General features: G+C 47.1%; 1 protein-coding gene across 1 annotated transcript; it reads left to right on the top strand.

The window, feature by feature from the left end:
- Window positions 1-8,043: 8,043 nt before the first annotated feature.
- Window positions 8,044-10,950, top strand: HOXC9 (homeobox C9). Its single transcript, XM_005233116.2, has 2 exons — window positions 8,044-8,618; window positions 10,612-10,950. The coding sequence occupies exons 1-2, from the start codon at window positions 8,057-8,059 to the stop codon at window positions 10,854-10,856; spliced, it is 807 nt and encodes a 268-aa protein (XP_005233173.1). The 5' UTR covers window positions 8,044-8,056; the 3' UTR covers window positions 10,857-10,950.
- Window positions 10,951-15,989: the final 5,039 nt, after the last annotated feature.

Here is a 15,989-nt window from a genome sequence, read left to right as displayed (position 1 = left end):
GCTCTCTATCTCCAGCCCAGCAAAAGCATCAGAGATAAAATTTAATAACCCTTTTCCATGCTCTAATCGGGGTCTGGGGTTTCACTTTCAAGAGCATGGTTACTATGTCGCGGCTGGTTCAGCCTGGATTATGAATTACTTTCTAGTAAGGATACATATAAAAGCTAAGTAACTGTTACTGAAGAAAATCAGACGTCTGTGTTATATGAGCAGTGTCTCTCTTGGGCCAAAAAAAAAAAAAAGGTTATTTTACACTCTTCCCCCCCCAAAAAAAAAACCCCACCAAAACCAAAAACAAACAACGCTGTAAAAGTTGGGAAAGTTCTATGTGCGGCTCAGCGTTTCAATGCGAAAAAGGGGGGAATAAAAAGGGGGGGGAAGCAAAGTAAAGTCAATATCAGCCGAGCTCACACATGAGGAGTGCAGGGGTCCTGTGCGACGCGTGGGATTAGTGATGTTTGTAACGTGGCAAGCAGGAGAAGTAAATATGCGGAGAGCAAAATAAGGCATAGAGAGAGGAGAATCTGCTGAGGGTTAGCGGTGCTTCTGCAGACATTTGTGTGTTGTGGCATCTTAAAAAAAAACCCAAACCCGAATCCCGTGGTTTGGGCTTATGTTGGAAAGGCACAGGTTGACGTGGAGAAATAAAGTCTTAAACTCTGAATATTTGGACTTTTCTGGGTAAGCAAAACGGCAGGCTAGCAGGTTTTTCCCAAGGCGGGTTCACATCTGGCGCGAATGGTGTATTTTAGGGTTTAGGGTTTTTTGTTGGTGGATTGTGATATTTCAGGATTTTCCCCTCCTTTGACTTCTTACTTGTGAGCCTCAGGGCAAAGTTTCTGTCCAAGGAGTATATTTCGATTGCAAAAATAGTGGTGTCCCTGCTCCATAGGACAGGCGCTTGGTCTGAACGTTATAACCCAGACGAGAAGAAAATCACGTGCGATGAATTAATGTGTGTTTTTAAGCATCGTTTTGAAAACGTATCGCTTTGTGTTCTCTGCTGTGTTAAAGATGCTGTATTTTAAGTCTGGAAAAGACGAAATAGTTGTTGATTTGGTTCAGAGCAATGTTGTGTGGAGTTCGGCTATTTTCATCACACTTTTAGGTTGAATACACCAGGCTGGGGAAAAAAATGTTATAAGCGAGTTTAAAAAAAGGGTAAAGGAAGAAGAAAGAAAAAAAAAAAGAAGGAAGAAACTCATTTACGATACTGTAAATTAATATTTCAACAGGGACAAGGTTGATTACTGGTACATTTAACCATAATTATTTGATATTAGTGCTGTGATAATTGAATGATTTAAAGGATTCATTACATGTATGATGAGTTTGCTTTCTCTGTATTAACTATCTGCAGATTTCTTTCCCTTTCTTCTAACAGCATGTACAAGACAAAACAATATCTATTATGTATATATTAAGATTGATTTTATTTCTAAGAGACCACCCCCCTGGAGAGAAAGAGAAGAGTCTAAAGTTAATATATGTTTAGCAACCCAGTTCCAGAAATGCAATAAAAGTTAAAATCTCCCCTACTGTTTTTTTAATTATGATATTAGATCAGGAAGAAGGACGGTGGGAATTTATTGCTTCAGCTATTTTTGTATAGATGTGCCTGTTTTTTATGTAAAAACATGGGTAGTCAAAAAGACACCATGCTGTTCGCCTTCATCTTTCTTCGCGTAGTATTGCTTTGTTGCTCATGTTCATGCACTTTCTGATGCTGTTATCAGAGTAAAATATTAGCGATATTATGATACGCTGGATTGCGTAATTTTTCTTGCGTCTGTTTGTATAATACTCCTCTCCCAGCAGGTGTAATTTTAAAACCTGGAGGCTTTTGCCCGTGTCTCGCTGTGTGTGCACGCATTGCCTACGGATGAACTTCATCCTTTGCTGCTAGGAATGATCTGGGGGGGTGGGGGGGTGCGTGTGTATGCAAAAGCTGTGGGGCTGAAAAGTTGGGTAGGAGGCTGTGGGGAGATGAGGTTGCGTTGGTACGCTCTCCCAGTTTTGCAGCAGGGGAAGAACTGTGCTATATTATGGGGAGGGGTTTTTTTGTGTGTGTGTCCCGATAAAAGTTCTCCTGGCTACTCGTGGGTATTTGTTCGGCTGGGTTTTGGGGAAGTCCCCTAAAGGCTCAGCTCTTCCCTACAAGACGAGCCCGCTCCAGGGCTGGAAAACAAACTGGGGCTGGTGGAGGGAATCGTGTAAATGGTAGCAAATGTCCCTGCTCAAGGTTGTTACTTTAGGTGTCTGGCTCAGACACTGAGTATTTACATAGGTATTGGCTCTGCAGACGACCTTACAATTAACCGCTTGATGGTGGGGGTGGGGGTGCGGATTAAGACAGAAGACGGGGTATTGCCTGAATAGTCTTTCTTTTAAGCCATATTTGTGGTATATAGAAGCAGGTTTAAGGCTGAGCTGATCTCCTGGAGGAGACTTTTGCACCAGGCCAGAGATGTTGCGGTGCAGCTTGTGCTGGAATCCATCGCCTAAAGCAGCACCCTCCGCCCTCCTCCCGCCGCCCCCCCCCCCCCCCCCCCGCCCCCCCATTTCTCGGGGTTATTGTCTTATTTGAGGGCACCAGGCTCTTCCTAACACCTTGTGCTCGCTTTCAAGCTCGCTAGTGTGCAACTGGAGCAGCCAAACAATAGAATTTGCAGACACAACTTGGAGCTTGCAACTATAGTTATCTATGCTAATTACAGGGTGTCTGACAGAAACATAATAAATGTAAAGGCAGAAGTATAGAAATATGTTTCTTCAGGCAGTATACACTTCGCCTTTCTGGGTTCAGGCTTGTTTTCTTGCTCTTCTTTTAATTTACTTCTCTGGGGGAAAAAAAAATTTCCCCTTCTGTTGACCTGCATTTCATATCACACCCAAAACCGAGCTAACCTGGAGAGCAGCGTGGAGAGGAGCTTTAATTTTGCACCCTCCCCGGCTGCTGCAGCCGAGCTGCTGGGGTTTGTGAACATCTGCAGAAGGCTTCGTCTGGTGGAGACCTGAAATTTTGGAAAAGGAGACCATAACACACTTAAAGAAATTGTACTTCGCTTTAATTGCACCTCGGAATTTATTGTCTATTAGCTGTACCTCCAACACTGGAGAGACAGGAATTCTTAGCAACAAACGGGGGGGGGGGGGGGGGGGGGGAAGCACTTAAGCAGGTAAAAAACTCCTGCAGTGTCATTTTCAGCTGAATGGTGATTTTCTTTGCCTTAGCTGTGATTCCCATGTTGGCTCAGATTGAAGTTTTCACGTTGATACAAAGCGATGTGCGTTCAGCGGTCAGTTGTTGTCCTGGGGAGCTTTCCTGTATGATAACTTTTAAGGAAGCCTGAATAAATATGATTTTCAAGCAGCCAAAGAATGTAGTGGGGTGGTGGGGTGGATAAGGCAAAGCCTATAGCCTGCGATCGCGCTGCTGCAAGATTCACGGATGGTATTTGGCCTGAAATTAATCTTTCCCCATATTTATTTACTTTAAGAGACAATCCTGGAATAAACAGAGGCATCTGGGGGATCAGAAAATATTTCGCAGCCTCTTCAGAGAGTCTGCTTGAGAGTCATTCAATCTATTGTGTACAATTTTTTCCCCCTTTTTCTTCTTTTTTTTTTCTTAAGGAAAGGAGGGGTGAAGAAGGAACAAAAGAAAGAGAGAAAGAACTTTGGCAGGCAAGAGAAGAGGAAGGGAATGGAAAAGGACAAAGAAGTGGGGGGGAAAGGGAACTTTATTCCGGGTTAAGGCTGGAAATGCAGGCGGGGAGTGGGAGTTGAGCTGGCTGGAGGGTTACTTTCGTTTCGTTCCTGGAGGGATGGGACGGCAGCACCGCCCTTCCCTGCCGCTCCGGAGCGGGGCTGGAGGTGTGCGGCGTGGCCGGTGGGGGGGAAGGAGCCGAGAAAACCCCGATTTCTTTTTTTAATCCGAACTTGACAGTGTTAATTGAACCGAGGGAAAGCGGGGAATGCGGCTGGGTTTTTTTTTCTCCCTCCTCCCCGAGCACGCTCCGTTTGCTTGGCTGGCGGGGGGCGCGGTGCCCGTCACCTCCCGGCCCCGGGGCGGCCGGGACGTGGCTCCGGGGCTGCCCCCGCCGGGAGCTCCGGTCTCGGGGTGCCCCGGCGGGCAGCAGCGCCGCAGCCCCGCTCCGGAGGAAGGCTGCTGGTGCTGCTCGGGCCTGGAGCTGCAGCAGGGAAGGGGAGATACACCCTCCCCTCCCCAATTACTTGTGACCGCAGCCTGGCTCTTCCTTACCACCGGTTTTTGAAAAAAAAAAAAAAAAAGAAAAAAAAAAAAGAAAAAAAAAAATTTAAAGAGCACCCCCCGCCCCAAGAAAGCAGTGTCACCTCAGCAGGCAGGCTGTCCAATAGCTGGGGTTTTTTCTTTTTCTTTTTTTTTTTTTTTCCTCCCTCTTCTCTCTCTCTTTTTATTAGGGTTATTTTTTTGTCTCACTACCTTCCAATCAGGGGAGAATTTCTCAAAGCGAAACCAAAAGATTTGGAAGTGGGGAAAGAGCCTGGCTACGCGCACAGGGCAGGGAAGGGATGCAGCTCGGGCTGAGCACACACAGCATTTGCAGGGAGCAGGGCGAACATGGGAAGCATTTAGCTCCGAAAAGGTGTCAGAAGTCAACTAACCAGGACAGTGCTCAGACAAAGGCTTGATTTCCTATAACCTCCTAATCTGCGAGTAGACTTCGTCTTTTTTATATATATATATATATATATATAAAAAAATTACTCAATTTTTCTCCGCCGGAAAAAAAAATACTCATACAGCTTGTGGATTGCTAGTGTTAGTTTTGCTCAATGCAATTAAGTTTCTTTCCCCTGCAGATTCAAAAGGAGAGGTGAGAGGAAAAGATATTAGTCTGCCTGGAAGGGATGTGATAGCTCACCATCATTTCAGAAGAGGTAATCTCCCATTAAACAAATACCGAAGCTTTTGTGGAGGCATAGGAGTCTAGCTGGAGCGTGCAGAAAAGCTGCGAAATAACCTTGTAGCTGCTGAATTCAATAGCAAGGCGTTTCAGATCCAGTCTGGATATTTGCTTGGAGACACTGCTACTGAAAAGAAGAATATTTCAGGATATTGCTTTATTTGCCCTGCACTCTGAGCGGACTTTATCCACATAACTTTGCATTCATCCATGGGGATGGTCTCATGTGAGATAAGCGTGAAAGGACAATATTTTATGGGGGTTCACATCGTGTTACGGGATTCTGCAGCTAAATGTGGAGAAAACGTTGTCTTAAGCCGTCTCTTTAGTCTTAAGCCGTGTCTTTAGTTTGCTTTAAGGTGAAGTGTCTCCATCTCTGCTTTGTACTGCGCAATTCTGAGACCAGCAGCCCCTGAATGAGAGGGGTTTGTATGACAAACGCGATCTTATTTTGTGTTTAATACCCCACCACAGTGTGGGGAGTGAGTGAGTAATCCCGTGTGCTGCAGGTTTCCGTGCAAATAAAAGAAATCTTTGCCAGATACGTTTGCCTTTGTGTAACACCAACATCCACCATCCACGACTAATTTAGTGACCTTGCCTGCTTGCATTAAGGTTACAAAAACTGCTGCTACTTATTACGACTGCGTGGCTTTGATAATTTCTGCTCGTTTTGCGCTTCGTCTGTGGTATATTCTGACACTATAAAAAAATTTTTCCCCCTCTGGAAAACCTCCACACTGACTCTGCTTTTCAGTGCTTCTGTCCCTCTGCATGCTCAGTCCTTCCTTTCCCTCTCCCTCCTTCTCTCTCTGCCTCTTTTTCCCCCCTTTCTCCCTCTCCCCTTCTGCATATACATCTGCAAACAACCCTTCTTTTGTAAGGATTCTCTTTAAAATATTCCACCAAAGTAGAGAAGTCAAGCTGCTTTTTCTCCTCTACATGTCACAGCCCACTATATTAGCAGTCTTGCAGAGTAAGTATTTTTAAAATGGGAATAAATAAAAGAATGATTTTTTTTTCTCTCGCGAACATAAAAATAACCGTCATTGGAGACTGATGATTGACAGATAAATTGGTCTCGATAAAGGCCAAAGAAGACATTCTACTCCTGCAGGAATATTTCCCTTTAAGGGCTCACATAAAGCAGGGAACTTAAAACGGAATGAGGAATAAATTCTGTGGGGGGAGCGAGTCGATGACTTTTCGAATTTGGAAAATCTGGAGTCCCTTGACAAACACCTCCCGTCATATTTTTATTTTAAAGCCTTCCCTATTTTTTGAGAGGGAAATCCAATTTCTACCAGCAGCGAGGGCAGCCTCGTGCATTTATTTTTTTTTTTTCCTGGAGCTCTGTGGATTGTGGTGCAGGATTTTATCCTGGCTCAGCTGAGGGGGTAAGTTTGGAGGGGCTGGGGGGGAAGATCTCCTGGCAGTATCACTCCCTCTTGCCTGTTCTTCCTCAATCTGCCTTAATGTCTTTTCTCCTCCCGCTCGCATTTCCCATGCAACTTACTGAGGAGGGAAGGGGGAGGAAAAAAAAAAAAAAAGGTTTCTGCTGTGTCCGTCCGTGGGACTTGCCCAGACTGTACAGAACGCCTGTCACTGGTGAATGCTGCATCACTGGAGACACCCTGACCACCCCCCTTGCCTGCCTGCCTGCCTCTCCCATGGAGGGACCCCCACCGCTTTCTGAGCCCACACTTTCCCTTCTTGCAAATTTTGACCGTTTCCCTCTATGTCCCCCCCAGCTCTAGAATACCCGAGGTGATGGAGAGTCCAGACACTCCATATTTTTGGGGGGTTCTGTTTCTAAAAAAAAATCACGAAAGGTTATTTTTTGTTAGGTACCTTAATTTTAATATTATTTTTTTCTGCCAGAAGACTCGCCTAACTCCCTTATTTCAGACTCCAATGGGCGTGAGCTATTTACCTACCTGTCTTTCCTTACAAAGGAAAGGTTATTCTCTCAAAATGCAGGCAGGTTATCACCGATTTTTTTAACGCTTCCAACTTCTTCAATCGATTTGGTGTAAAAAGAAAAGTTTCCAGGCGTTAACAAAAAAAAAAAAAAAAAAAAAAAAGGAGGAAAAAAAAAATCATGTGCCAAACACACATTGTTGCTTCCTCCTGATACGCAAAAGCTCTCTCATCCTCAGCTATATAGCTGAAACTCAGTCCTACGGTTTTATTTAATGAACGACACATTTATGAACAATCAAGTGATCCTCGTAAAAATTTTATTGAAGGACATAAAAACATCCACGACTACTTGCCGAATAATGCAGCCTTTCACTGCAAAAGCTCAGTTTTTCTTTTTTTCTTTTTTTTTTTTTTTTTTTTGGGGGGGGGGGCTGTGTGTGTGTGTGTGGTATTATTATTTCCCCCTCCTGTTTTCAAAGCTGCTCCTCAGACTATATATATTTTTTTTTCCCTCCTGAAGACACTTTTTTTCTTAAAGCAGGGCTAGATGTGCCTCTGCCCCACAGATTTCTCAGCTGCTGAGCAGCCTAACGATGAGACAGCGCTGCAAAAGATGACAAAAGCCCCCTTGGCTTTTAGGCTAAAAGCTTCTCCCCCCCCTTCCCCCCCAGCTCCTTTCTCCAAGTGGGGAGCCCACCTTCACCGCACTTCTCCCCTCTCCCCTTCCCACCGCTATCCCATTTAATGTATCCATTAGAGGCTAGAAGCTGCAGAAGCAAAGGACAGAGACAAATTACGTCAAGAAATAGTTCCTGGACTACCTTCCACAATTACCTTCCACCTTCCCTAGCACCAGGGCGAATCTTCCCCCCCAGCCCGCGGGCAGAGCATCCCCCGGCTGAGGACCGGCCGAGCCTCCCTCCTCCACATCCCCGCCCCATTTCCAGCAGTTTTAGGAAAAGCCGGGTGGCGTTATTAAAAAAAAAAAAAAAAAAAAAAAGGAAGGAGGAAAGGAAAAAAAAAAAAAAGACCTGCGGATTGATCCACGCTATATTTTTGGGTAAATACAATCACGTGAGGGCGGGCAGCCAATGGCACACTGGGAAAGGCTGAAAAAATAATTACCTGCCCTGATTGTTCTATGAGAAGATAAAAAGTACACATACAGTTCATACAATAATCTTATGAATGTAAAAGAGGGGGGAACCATGTCGGCTTCTGGCCCCATAAGCAACTACTATGTTGACTCCTTGATAAGCCACGAGAACGACGAGCTCTTGGCCTCCAGGTTCCCCAGCACTGCCTCCCACCCGGCTGCTGCCCGACCGTCAGGATTAGTCCCGGACTGTGCCGACTTTCCGTCCTGCAGTTTCGCCCCCAAGCCGGCCGTCTTTACCACCTCCTGGGCTCCCGTGCACTCCCAGTCCTCCGTGGGCTACCACCCCTACGCCCCCCAGGCGCCCGTGGGGGCAGAGCCCAGGTACATGCGGACTTGGCTGGAGCCCCTCGCCGGGGCCGTCTCCTTCCCGGCCTTCGCCCCCGGTGCTCGCCCCTACGGCCTGAAGCCCGACGCCTTCCCCGGGCGGCGGCCGGAGTGCGGCCCCGCCGACGGCCGCGGCTACGCGGACTACATGTACGCGGCTCCGGGGGAGCTGAGAGACAGAGCAGCGCAGACAATTCCTTCCCCGGAGTCCGAAGCCATCGCTTCCAGCAAACACAAAGAAGAAAAGCACGAATTAGACCCTAGTAAGTCGAAGTCATTCTTGTTTACGACCGGGGAGGCATTACAGCTTCCAGGACCCTACTCAATAAAATGAAATTACCTTAGAGAGCCCGACCCTAAAACTCCAGATACGCAGGAAGATCTGGGGGTTTGAGCGAGTCCGCCTAGCAGAGCCGGAGAGCGAATATCTGTACTTTGTTTTGGGCACTTTAGTCTTTTTCTGGGTTTCTTTTTTTCTTTTTCTCCCCCCCCCCCCTTTTTTTTTTTCCTTGCAAGGGGAAAGGGGGGGGGGGGGCTTTGGCTTCTTTGATCAAATATTCATCACCTTCTACCGGGGGGAATTAAAAAAAAAAATAGAGAAGGAGAGTGCGTGTGTGAGAGGGAGCGAGAGGGGGGTAGGCAGAGGGAGAAGCCTCTTCGCTTTCAAATATTTCCACTTTCAAAGAACAAGGAAGAGTTGTAGCTGGCTGGAAGTTAACATATTGATGTGGGTTTTTTGGGGGAGGGGAAAGGAATATCTCTGGTTAAACACAGAGGTGTCTCTTTATCTATTTTAAAAATCAATAAAAGCTCCACCGGTGCAATTATTCATAAAATGCTCCAACACGTGGGAATAAATGAAAAGGTGGGTGCCCTGGGCGGGGGGGCGTGTGTGTGTGTGTAGGGGAGAAGCAAAGGGGGAAATTGGAATTGTAAAGGCGTAAACTAAGTGTGTGGAGGTAGCAGAGGGCAAAAGGCAGCGAGCACAGGACATTGGACCATACACTTGAAGAAACATCTTCTGCAGCCCAAGGGGAGGGGGGGAAGGCGAGGGGGGAACTCCAGAAAAACCAAAACAAACCCAACCCCAACCCAGCCATCAGGAAACCTTGAACACTGTAGGGGCAGGAGTCAGGTAACCGCCAGCATCACCCTCACCTCCACCCTGCAGCGCAGGGAGCCTGGAGCCCAGCTCTGCAGAGGGGACCAGCTCCTGGGGGATGCAGAGGCAGGAGGGCAGCAACTCAGCATCCGAGATTAAAATAAAATAAATTAATAATTTTAAAAGCCCCAAAGCAAAACCCACCCAACACAATGCCTCCTCGCCAAACCCTCCCGAGAGGACCTCAGCACCAGCGGGGGATGCGAGGACGATGATGCGGGTGCACCCGCCGGGGTACCGCACGCCCCTGCGGCCGCTCGGCCGTGCCCTGGGCTTGGGGGGACCCCCCCGGCCTAAGATGCGGGAGATTTCCGAGCGATAAAGCTGGGTGACAGGAGATGGGAGCACCTTGGTGCCTCAGTATCTCGCTCTCTATCAGGAAAGGCGCTCACACCTCTATTTATGACAGGCGAGCTGGTGCCAGGCACCCTCGTGATAAAAATAAGTCGAGGAATCAGGAGGCGAAAGTCTCCCTTTGCTGGCAGGCAGCTGCCTAAAACGGGCAGAGGGTAAAACCTTCTCCCACGGAGCGGCGGGTTTGCTCCCCGGCCAAGGCGGGCTGTGGCAGCAGCCTGGAAAGTCCTTTAGGCTGGGGGGGAGAAGGGGAAAAAAAAAAAAAAGCGCCAATTTCGGGGAGTCAGTGGGACATCTCGCGTGTCATCCTTAAGATATTAAAAAAACAAACTCGGCTTTCCAGGTCTGGGAAAGCTTCTAGGGAAAGTATTGGAGAGCTGAGGTTGTAAAAAGAGTTTATGGGCCTATGAAATGGTGGGAATTTTTACTTTTTATGACTATGTTCTTAGATTACTGCTAGTAGCAGTCATGTGGATAATTATTATTTTAAACCCATTGCTACGGTTTTATTTACTGAAACTTTTATGTGAGAACAGCAGCAAAAGAAAAGGAAATGACCCCTCCAAAATAAACAGATTAAACTCTTCTGAAGGTCACTTAAAATATTTAGGTAAGATCTGCTAATTAAACAGGTTTCTTTCTATAGATACACCAGGGCGTGGAGGGGGGAGGGAAGAAAGGCCAGCTGTATACACTGATTTTTCCCCCCCCAAAAAAAATGTTAAAATCTTCTTTCTCAGACAATCCCGTCGCAAATTGGATTCATGCGCGCTCCACGAGGAAGAAAAGATGTCCTTACACAAAGTATCAGACCCTGGAACTGGAAAAAGAGTTTTTATTCAATATGTACCTTACACGGGACCGGAGGTACGAAGTAGCCAGAGTCCTTAATCTCACTGAACGCCAAGTCAAAATCTGGTTTCAGAACAGGCGAATGAAAATGAAGAAAATGAATAAAGAAAAAACCGATAAAGAACAGCAATAAAGTTGGCAAAGTCCAGTCAATGAGAAACGAGGGTGGAGAAAAAAAAAAAAAAAAAAAGGAAAAAACCACCAAAAAAAAACCCACAAAAAAAGGCTGTTTCTGGGGGTTGAAGTGTTTCTGACTTTGAATGTGCGGATGAATGTTTAGCATTATAGGCAAACACAGCAAGCGTTTTGGGACACGAGTCTTTTCTAAAATGCAACTAAATAAAAGAAAGATGTTGGGGGGGGTTGTTTTCTCTTCCTTTCTTCTTCCTTGTTTTTTGTTTTGTCCTCCTCAGAAAACAAACACAAGAAGTACTTGAATATTTTTTTTAGTATTTTATTTCATAAATTAAACTTATCCAGTATTTTTATTTTTTAATTCCGCGAGCTCGTGAGTGAATATTTTGTACAAAAAAGAGGAAAAAGAGACACAAAAAAAAAAAAAAGGACCGAAGGGAATATGGCTCAATGATGTTCTGTCATGGTGTTGAACGTTTCTGCTGTACTTATTTGTGTATTTTATTCTCGTCTCAGAACCGTTCTGTAATATTGTTATGTTCGCTATTGTAGAGCAGCTCTATGTAAATATACCTAACGTCACGGGGGAAAAAAAAAAAAAAAAGGAAAAAAATCAGGATGTAGGTGTCTTTTTATTTAAAGCCCTTTGCAGAGGAGCAGCCCCAGGGCTTTGCCAGCCGGTGCCGGTGCCGGTGCCGGTGCTGGTGCCGCAGCCTCGGCAGGGCGGACCCGAACATCCCCCGCAGCCGGAGGAGAGCGGAGATTTCTGCTTCCTTCCCCAGCACTTTCCTATTTCAGAGTACCATAATAAAAAGGCGCTGAGGTAAGGGTTATATGTGCCATCAATTTTTAGATTGGGATAATTAATTGTACTAATTTATGACCCCAGGCAATCGAAGGATATGTAAAAAGACTAAATATGGATGCTGGGAATAGAGGAGCTGGCAAAGGCATCGCTCTCTGCCATCCGCTCGGGGAGCTTCTGCCTTATCGATGGGTTGCCAAAACTTGGAGGGTTGCTGGAAGTGCCGTTTCTCGCAAGACAGCCCAGGAGAAGGCGGGGAGGGCGGGGGGAGATCTGGGCTGAGGCGGGGGGGAAGAAAGAGCAAGGGAATAAAGACATAAATGTGTGGTGGCGATGCGGTAGCCTGCAAATTTTCGGGTTGAAAGGCAAAAAAAAATAAAAGGCAGACCCCCCTCCCTCATCCTTACACGGGGGAAATTAAAAAAAAAAAGGGGGGGGGGAGAAGGGTTGTTGGCTGCGGAAAGGTCAACCCCCCCGGTCCTGCCAGGGCGAGATGGTCTGGGGCTTGTGCAGAGGCGAGAAAACACGCTGCCCACAGCGCTGGAGCCGGGTTTTATCAATGGCTCCTTCTCTGGGCGCTTTCCAGGCTGCTGAATGAGAAACAAGAGGCAGGAGATTGTATAAAAAATGAGCAGCGAGGGATGTTTAATCATAAAAACTTGTTATAGGTCCCTTTCTTTAATGAAATGAGTGGAGCAGCGTTTTAATCTTTCTAATCAAAACCAGATCAGGCGAGCGAGATACGTTTGTCGCCCTCGTCCCAGTTCCTCCGAAATAAAAAAATCTGGAAGCGATTACTTCTGCTGATCTCATAAAATATTGCTCTTTAATATTTCTTGCTGAAGCATTTGGAGGTTTCTTTTCCTTACCCTGATTTGTGTCCTCGCTTTTAAAGTGGGGTCTATTTTTGTCTCCGGACGGGGACAGGCGCACTGCGGTCTATCAGCGGAGACATCCCTAGAGCAGGGGAAGCTAAAAAGCCCTTTTACAATCCCAGTTTTGTGCTAGGTCTGTTTGGAAAAAACCTTAACGAGCGCAATGAAATGGTCAGGTTAGAAAACATTTTAGCGGAGCGAAAGATTTATGGACAAAAAAAAATACCACAAAAAAAACCCAAAAACCGGAAGAAGAAGGGGGAAATCTTTCCACCTAAGTCATGTCAATTCTTTTTTTTTTTTAATTATTATTATTATTGTTGTTGTTGTTGTTATTTTCCCTCCCATCTGCTTCTCTCCCTTCGTTCATCCCGCTTCAAATAAAGAATAAAATCCTGCAGGGTCGGGAAGCGGCTCGCTCACGTCCTCTTCGCGAGAGGGGAGAAATCATCCCCGTTTTATCACTATTAATTAAGAGGGGGCGAAGAAAAAAAATAAAAATCTCGACCATCATTTGGACAGGACTTTGGAGGCAGTTTCGGACCCGGCTCTCTGGAGGGGCTTGTCAGGAACGTTTAGCGATGTTGAAAAGACATGATGTATGGAAGTTCATTTTGGCCCCCCTTTCATTCAAGCGGATCTCATTTCCAGTGCGACCACAGCCTGCTCCCTCCTCCTGCCCCCCCTTCCTCCCTCCCCAGCCCCCCCCCTCCCCAGCCCCTCTCCCTCCCTGCCGCAGTCAGCTCTCCGGCCAGACCCCCATTACAGCCGGCGGGCAGCGCAGGAGATGCCCCTTTGTCTCCACCGAGCTGCTGGTTGGGGCTTTCTTTTGTTGGTGGTGGGTTGGGTTGGGTTAAAATCCTGCCGCAGTTTTAGTTCATGTGCAAGGCCCCCGGTATCCTCAGCTCCCCCCCCCCCACTCCCACCCCCCCCCGCCCTGCGTCCCCGTCCCCCGGTGAAGGGTTACACTAGTTATAAAATGCCATTTGGCCCTGCTGGGAGGCTGCGCTGGTGCGGCTCAGCCATTGAATTTCTCCTCCACGGCAGCCAGCGGAGAAAAAACCCACCCCAATGTGGCTCAAAATAAATAATAATAATTAAAAAGAAAAAAATGCGGCTTGCACCCGGCAGCACACCCTACGGCCAGCCTTTCCCCGGATCAATGTATCAAAATGCTCCAATTTCGGCATTCTTTGACATATGGCGCGTGTGTGCAGACGCATACTGATACAGCTATTGTGTGCCGGCGCTTGTGAACATGCACATGCATTTCTGCCCCGGGAGAGATGCCCTTATCAAGGCAAACAAGAAAGAAAAAAATTTGTTTAAATATATATGTATGTATATAGCCATGTATATAAGGTTCGTGGGGTGGGTTTTTTGTCGGGTGCGTGTGTGGTGTGCCTGGTTTCAAATCTGCCCCTTTGTAAGGCACACAAAACCGACAGGACCCTACAGCTGTCCATAGGTACATTTCCGCAGCCAAAAAAATGCCACTTTTACAACTCTGTTTGTCTCCCTGCTATGCATGGCTGAATGGGACCGAACAAAACAGGACCCTAGATCTGGCTAGACGTCTGGCTTTAATTGCTTTATGGTTTAAATAAGGTGGGTGCTCTTCCCTTTGAAACCGGATTATTGGAATGTTTTGTCTACAAGCTACAAACAACAGACCCCCCTCGGCAGAGGGGAGGTTAAAAAAAAAAAAAAAAAAGAGAGAGAGAAAATCAAACCCCAACTCCAAGCCAAAACTGATAAAAGCCGGGGGGGAAGGGGGGTGAGGTGGTACATCTGGTGGGTTTGTTTGGTCCTTCGTGCGTGTGCTGCCTTTTTTTGTTAATTTTATGGGTGAGAAAAGGGGGAAATGGGGGGAAAGAAAAATAAAAGGGTAGTGGTGGGAATGGCTTTTTCCCAAAATCCTGCCCGCGCTCCAGTGTTGGAGGGTGGCCGCGGCTCCCCCCGCCGCCCCGAGGTGCCGGTAAGGGATTATCGGTTGTAGCGCGCCGCCCGGTAACCCGCGGGGGCCGGCGGGACCCCCCCGCCCGCGGCGCCGCGCCCCGCCGCGGCCGCGAGATGGCGCTGTTGCCCAATGTTAGCGCGGGGCTGCGCGCAGCGGGGAGCACCCCGCGGCACCCCGCACCCGCGGAAGCGGCTCCGCGGCCGTGGATGGGGGGGGAAACGCGGAGCTGACTTCACCCCCCTCAAACCCCGCACCGTGCTGAAAAATCCCATAAATAGCTTCCTTTTTAATGGGGGGTGTGTGTGTGTGTTTCGTTCCGCGGGGAGCGCGGAGCAGCGCTCAGGGCTGACATCTGACGGCGCGGGGAGCGCATAAATGCATAAAAAAATGCTTGCACAGAGAAATTGCCTGTTTTGAAGTGGTTGTGGGGTTTGGTTTTCTTTCCCCCCCGCCCCCCCCCCCTTTTCCTTCTCTTTATTTACGCACATCACGTATCTCTCAAAAGCCTCATTTTGGGGTGGAGAAGGAGGGAATGACATTTTTCAGTGAAGGTCAGGGCAAAGGGAGAGGGGGGGATAAAATAAACTCCGGGAGGGTACAATGAAACACCTAAAAGTACAATACAACCACACCGATACAGCTACATTCAAGCGCATGCACCCGCAAGACACATCACCCCCCACCCATCCCCACATCTAAACACGGCCAAAACAGTAAAGACAAAGAGCAGCACTTTCCCCAGACAGTAAATGTCAAGATATTTTCCTTAAAAAGAAGCAGGCAATTGCATATATCTTATTTCATGAAATCTGGGAGGGGGTGGTGGGATCCTTCCTTTCACAGATACTGAAGGCAAACATTTATTTCCCAGCCTAGGGTAGGATTCTGAAAGACTCGCTGCACCTCTGCTTATTGCATCCAGGGATAATGATGATTGGAAAAATGCAGCAGCTCTTCCCAATCCCAGCTCCAACTGCACAGATCTGACAACTTCCCCCCCCCCCCCCCCCTTTAATTTGCAGGGCTGCCTTTATTACATGGGCAGGCACTGGGATTTTAAAAATAGAAATGCTATTGATCAGAGGAGGAAAATGGTCACCTCGACTATTAGCTGTTAATTAAGGAGCCTCTGTCCCTAGTTGCTCTTTTCTTTTCTTTTTTTTTTTTTTTGGGGGGTGGTGGTGGTTGTGTTGTTCTCTAGGGAAGGGGTAATCTGGGGAAGGGGGGATGAGATGGGTGATTTCTGTAAAAATGAATATGGTCATCGTGCCGTCCTTGAGATTATTCGGGTATGAAGGCTATTTCTTCACAGCAAAGGTAGCTTGATTCTTAAAAATATTTTCACAATAGGCGGTGGAAAAAATCGCGGTTCTCCTCCATAGGTCATTGTCTGCTTACGGTGAGGAAAAAGCCACCACATGTAGCCTTTCTAAATGGAAAAATACACCCTCGATTTATGAAAATCTACTAAAGGTGGGCTGGGTGGTGGTT

This window comes from Falco peregrinus, chromosome 19 (assembly GCF_023634155.1).
Source record: "Falco peregrinus isolate bFalPer1 chromosome 19, bFalPer1.pri, whole genome shotgun sequence".
Taxonomy (NCBI): Eukaryota; Metazoa; Chordata; class Aves; order Falconiformes; family Falconidae; genus Falco; species Falco peregrinus.
The sequence above is the reverse complement of the archived record's forward strand: the minus strand, read 5'-3'. Positions and strand labels throughout refer to the sequence as shown.

Coding starts and splice junctions, on each gene's coding strand:
- HOXC9 (XM_005233116.2), top strand. CDS start 8,057: ATGAATGTAAAAGAGGGGGGAACCATGTCGGCTTCTGGCCCCATAAGC. Junction 8,619..10,611: donor AAAGCACGAATTAGACCCTA/GTAAGTCGAAGT, acceptor CTTCTTTCTCAG/ACAATCCCGTCGCAAATTGG.